Source organism: Epinephelus moara, unplaced genomic scaffold (genome assembly GCF_006386435.1).
Source record: "Epinephelus moara isolate mb unplaced genomic scaffold, YSFRI_EMoa_1.0 scaffold1298, whole genome shotgun sequence".
Lineage (NCBI taxonomy): Eukaryota > Metazoa > Chordata > Actinopteri > Perciformes > Serranidae > Epinephelus > Epinephelus moara.
In genome coordinates, this window is record NW_026078772.1 from 7,501 (window position 1) to 13,252 (window position 5,752).

Sequence of the window (5,752 nt, forward strand, 5' to 3'; positions counted from 1 at the left end):
GACCACTACAACATTGTAAAGGACCCCCCATGTCATGAAACCTCCTACAGCAACATTAGAACCCCTATATAAACTCTAAAACCTTCCCAGTGACCACTTAAACGTTCTAAAGGACTCCTAGAACCACCAAAAAATATGGAGAACCCCCTTAATGAATGTTACGACCTGCTAAAAGCAGACTAGTGCAACCTAATGGACCTCCCCACTCATGGAACCTCCTAAAGCAACACTAGAACCACCTAACTGAACTCTTGATCCACCCAAATCACCACTAAGACGTTCTAAAGGACCAGTAGAACCATCTAAATGAGCTCTCGATCCTCCCCAGTGAACACTAAATGGACAACTAGAACATCCTAAAGGACGTTTGAGAACCTCATTAATAACCACTACAGCCAGCTAAGACCACACTTGAACCACCTAAATGAACTCTCAGTGTTCCTGGGTGATCACTAGTACAACCTAATGGAGCCCCACTGATGGAACCCCTTAAAGGAACATTAGAACCACCTAAATATACCCTTGATCCTCCCCAGTGACCACTTCAATGTTCTAATGGACCACTAGAACATCTTAAAGGACCTCATTAATGACTGCTACAACCTGGCAAAAGCACACTAGAACCACCTAAAGGAACTTAAGAACCACATAAATGAACCCTCAGTCCTCCCCAGTGACCACTAGAACATTAACAAAGCACACTAGAACCACCTAAAGGAACTTAAGAACAACATAAATGAACCCTCAGTCCTTCCCAGTGACCACTAGAACATTAACAAAGCACACTAGAACCACCTAAAGGAACTTAAGAACAACATAAATGAACTCTCGGTCCTCCCAAATGTCCACTACAACATTCTAAAGGACCACTAGACCCACCCACAAGACCTCCTCACTAATGGAGCCTCCTAAAGGAACTTTAGAACCACGTAAAGGATGTGAAGAACCTCTTAAGTGAACACTACAACCTGATCAGAGCAGCCTCCTGACTGAACTCTTGATCCTCAGTGACGCCTGTCACGGTGTAAAGGTCCAGCAGAACCTGCTGTTGTGTTGTGTTGTGTTGTGTTGTGTTGTGTTGTGTTGTGTGGAGCTGTGTGCTCAGAGGGCAGTGGTGTATCACACAGATTAGTGTTGTTGTTGTTGTTGTTGTTGTTGTTGTGGTGTGAGTGTTGCTGACAGCAGCTTCACGTCCTTTAATTCTCCTAAACTGATCAGAGAGCAGCTCTGAGTGTCCTGATGAACGCTGACAGGAAACAGGACGTGATGCTAATGAGGAGCAGCAGAGAGGACGAGCCCGAGTGAAAATAACACGCGTGATGTGACAGCGCCGCGTCGCTTTGATCAGCTGGTCTCTGGGGAGACGCGCCGACACGCTGCTCGGCCTGCTGGGAATCGTAGTACGACACAGCGGTGACCAGAGCGCTAATTATTATCATCACAGCAGCAGATCAGAGACAGAGACGGAGACGCAGAGAGACAGCTTTATAACACTGTGAGACAGGAAGTTATCACAGAGACGTGGTCGCCACCGCCAGCTGCACTGCTGTCAAACATATTGATTTATTGATCCGTATTGATCCTGAATATCTGTTCACGGTTTAACACTGATGTCCTGCAGGACTGATCCGACGCTATCAGCTGATCTGTCCTCTCTCAGTGTCCATGTGTCCTGCACACGCTGTGCTGCTGTTCATTAACATGTTTCAGTGTTTGTGTGGAGTCTTAATCAGATATTAATGTTCTCCTGCTGTTCAATGCACAGAGCTGGGCTGAGATTCAGGCTGTGACCTTTGACCTGCAGCTGAACTGTCTTACCCTGTTGAAGCAGTCGATCTCACTCAGTCTCCGTTGAACCAGTGTGACCAGCAGCTTGGCAGGAAGCTCCTGAACACACACACACACACACACACACACACACACACACACACACACAGGCTGTGATGTCATATAAACACCGTCTGTAACTTTGTCATCAGATAAAAACCTTCACACTGAGTCTGACGTGTTTCTTTTCGTCTGAGAATTTAAAATATGAGACGCGTTCGTCAGTGTTTTCACTGGACTGGTGGGCGGAGTCATACAACAAATCCTAGATTGATGATGAGCTCATCGGCAGAGTTTGGAGCTGCAGAGCTCACAGCTGTGATCCCTCACTGGCTTCCCAGCAGGATGTTCTCAGAGGAACCTTTTTATCTCAGTGAAACTCTTCATCCTCCGACACTGTTAGAACCACACACACTTTCCTCTGTTTTACAGCTTCTGTGTGTGTGTGTGTGTGTGTGTGTGTGTGTGAGTGAGTGTGTACCTGCTCTGTGAGTGTGTGTTGGCGTGCCTGTACACTCAGCTCTGATTGGTCCTGCAGTAAAGTGTCTCTGGTCACATGGACAGCTCTCAGCTCAGCACTCAGCCGTCTGGCCTGAAGGACGACAATGAAGAAGAAGAAGAAGAAGAAGAAGAAGAAGAAGAAGAAGAAGAAGAGGAAGAGGAAGAAGACTCTGTCACAGTACTAATGTATGTTTTGGGAGTATCTGTATTTGACTCCAGTATCTGTGTGTTTATGTCCTGAGCTCTTTCATTACTTGTTTACCACAAAATAAAATCAGGTTTGTTGAATCAGGGGTCAGAGGTCACAGGTTAATCACAGGTCAGGTGTGAACACGCTGCTCTCACAGCTGTTGATTGTTTATCAAACTGTTGTTCAGAACATGTGATGAATGTCTGTGTCTCAGTTCAGGCGCCGTGTCCTCTGAAGACGCATCAGTCAAACAGAACGGTCTCTGAAATGTGACGGGCTGGTCTGAGGAGGATTTCCTGATTGCATCATCAGTTGTTCTGCGCTTGATGAAAGAAGGAGTAAGCTAGTCAGTCAGTTAGCCCTAAGTCATGGACCCACAGACCGTCAGATCAGATGAGGTCAGATCAGACGCATCAGGCTCGACAGCCGTGACAGCGACTTCATGATGGAGGCAGAAAGTGGCGTCCTGCAGCAGAGAGGTGTGTGTGAGAGGTGTGTGTGACAGGTGTGTGTGTGTGTGACAGGTGTGTGTGAGAGGTGTGTGTGACAGGTGTGTGTGAGAGGTGTGTGTGACAGGTGTGTGTGACAGGTGTGTCAGATCTGGAGGCTCTCAGGTTGATCTGAATCCTTTCAGTTGTAAAAAAGACCAATTTGACGAAGGCTCCATTTTCAACAAGAAATAATCTTCATAATCCTCAGAGTTCTGACTGCTGGATTTTTATTACCTTTTTTTCCATTTATTGTCTCAATTATTCTTTTCTTTATTTGATCTTTTATTGTGGTGACATTTAATGTCATGTTATTTGTTGTGTTTTAAATGTGTTGATTTGAATGTTCAGCACTTTGTGACTGTGTTTTGAAAGTTGCTTTATAAATAAAGTTTATTATTATTATTACGTTTAATATAATAACTTCAGACTTCAGACACTTGTTACTGCAGAGACACTCACACACACCTCCACCTGCTCTCACACTCACACACACTGTTCATCTTTCACTCTGACATTGGTGTGGATTCTTCTTCGTTGGTGTCGTTCACACTTAATTGTCTCAGCAGAGAAACCAGAGACTGAATGTTAAGACTCACCATGGTGTGTTTCCCCACAGAGGGAGGACCGAGCAGCAGCACCCTGGGGACTGATGGACACACAGACAGACAGACAGACACACAGACAGACAGACAGACACACAGACAGACAAACGGACACACAGACAGACATCAGGGAGGTTCAGTAAATATAATAATCAATACAGAACACTGTGACATCAGTGATCAAATATTTGGGACCAGATGTTTTGATGTTTTATCAACCTGAGCTCAGGTCAGTCTGTAGAGTCACAGCTCCACCTAGTGGCTGCACAGAGCATCAGGCTTTAAACCTTAAAGGGACATTTCACCTCTTCACTCAGAGACACCAGGGCTGTGTCTGAAACCATTCACTCATTCACTCCTCACTGTACAGGGACGTGTGTGTAGGTATCAACCTGTCCTACTGATGATGTCATTCTCTGTTGTTGTGTTGAGTGTTTTACCGTCAGTCACGTGACGACTGGTCAAACTAATGTATGACGTCCTGCATCACACCGTTACAGCACACATTAGAGCTAGCATGGACCCAGCATGCTAACATTAGCTTAGCATTAGTAGCCTCCTCTGTACAGTAACTGTGACGTGACTAAAGATCAGCTGCTGATTTATTTCTGTCTCCATGACAACACACTAAACTGACACGTTATTACAGGACAGGTGAGTGTTGTACACTGCTATCATGGTGCATTGTGGGATACTGTGAGTCCCATATACAGGGTGTAATAACTCCCACTGTACAGTCAGACAGAACTACAACATGGCGGACTCAGTGTGTGTGGAGGACTACAGAGTGAGCAGTGAGTGATTTCAGACTCCGCCCCCGACCCTGATCCTCTGAGCTGCCACCTGAATGATCTGGAGACGTTCAGAGCTCAGACTTGGTGTTCTTGTTCTTTACTGGGCGCCAACAGTTTGACACGTTCCTGTCCAGACGACCTGCTCAGAACATGTCACAGTTTCTACATTATCACAGTGTGACATCATCACAACACGACTGTGGTGGGACTTGAACGCAACAGGAACCAGGTCCATTTCTGAAAGATGAAATTAAGTTACTTCCTGTCGCACAAACACAGAAGGTGTGTGCTTGGTGTCGTGTTGGTTGTTAGTTCAAGGCTTTGTGGTGTGTTCAGGTGCAACTGGTGGCGGTGACACTGAAGGTGCCTTCACTGTCGCTAGGTGTCTGAAGTCAGTTTGGTGTCTGGGTCTTAAAAAGTCTGACAGGAGGAGGAGGAGGAGGTGAGGAGCTGTTTGCTTACAGTGCCACAGATGAACACAGTGCACGACCTGATAACTGTCAGTGTTCACACCACCTGTGTGATGTCACCGTTCACAGGTGAGAACTCACCGTCCACACTGCTCCTCTGCAGGACACTGATCAGGTAACTGATCGGATCTTCAGGCTGATCGATCAGCAGGCGGGTCAGCATGCTCTGAAACACACACACACGCACACACACACACTGTGGTCCACCTGACGTGTATCTGTGGCTTTAAACTGCAGACTGCTCCTTTAATACCTGCACCAGGTGGAAGATGTTGTGTTTGTCGGCATAGACGGAGATCTGAGGAGGAACTCTCAGAGGCTTCACTGTCTCATCCATCAGGAGGAGGAGGAGGAGGAGGAGGAGGAGGACTGGGGTCTGACAGCTGTGAATCTGATGGTTGTTTTTACCTAAGGACCATGAACACATCACAGTGAGAGACTGTTGAGATGATTTCAGTTCACTTCCTTTATTTGCTCTTAAAGAAAACACGTCTCACAGCAGCCTCACTGAATGACACCAGAGACTGTAGAAACACAAGTTATCTTTGGATTATCAAACTTCTGTCGGCCTTGAACACATCATGTGTACAATGAGTAAAGAGTCCCTCACTTTAAGAAGACTTTGAAGGCAGCACAGAAGATTACTGATGTATGGAAATATGACTTTAACCTGAGCTGTGTCTCTACACACACACACACACACACACAGACACACACAGACACAGACACAGACACAGACACACACAGACACACACACACACACACACACACACACACACACACACACACACAGACACACACAGACACAGACACACACACAGACACACACAGACACACACACACACACACACACACACACACACACACACACACACAG

The 5,752-nt window shown here is 46.2% G+C and overlaps 1 protein-coding gene across 1 annotated transcript in view; it reads right to left on the bottom strand.

Annotated features, from left to right (window-relative positions):
• The window catches only part of ak8 (adenylate kinase 8), a gene marked incomplete at its 3' end in the record, with an annotated part of 15,004 nt that overhangs the window by 7,268 nt on the left and 1,984 nt on the right, over positions 1 to 5,752 (bottom strand). Inside the window, exons 2-6 of the mRNA XM_050039553.1 lie at positions 5,129 to 5,283; positions 4,957 to 5,041; positions 3,606 to 3,655; positions 2,309 to 2,419; positions 1,819 to 1,887 (exon numbers count right to left, since the gene is read on the bottom strand). Of these exons, the coding sequence (XP_049895510.1) occupies positions 1,819 to 1,887; positions 2,309 to 2,419; positions 3,606 to 3,655; positions 4,957 to 5,041; positions 5,129 to 5,212 (399 nt within the window). The remainder of the gene's footprint in view (positions 1 to 1,818; positions 1,888 to 2,308; positions 2,420 to 3,605; positions 3,656 to 4,956; positions 5,042 to 5,128; positions 5,284 to 5,752) is intronic.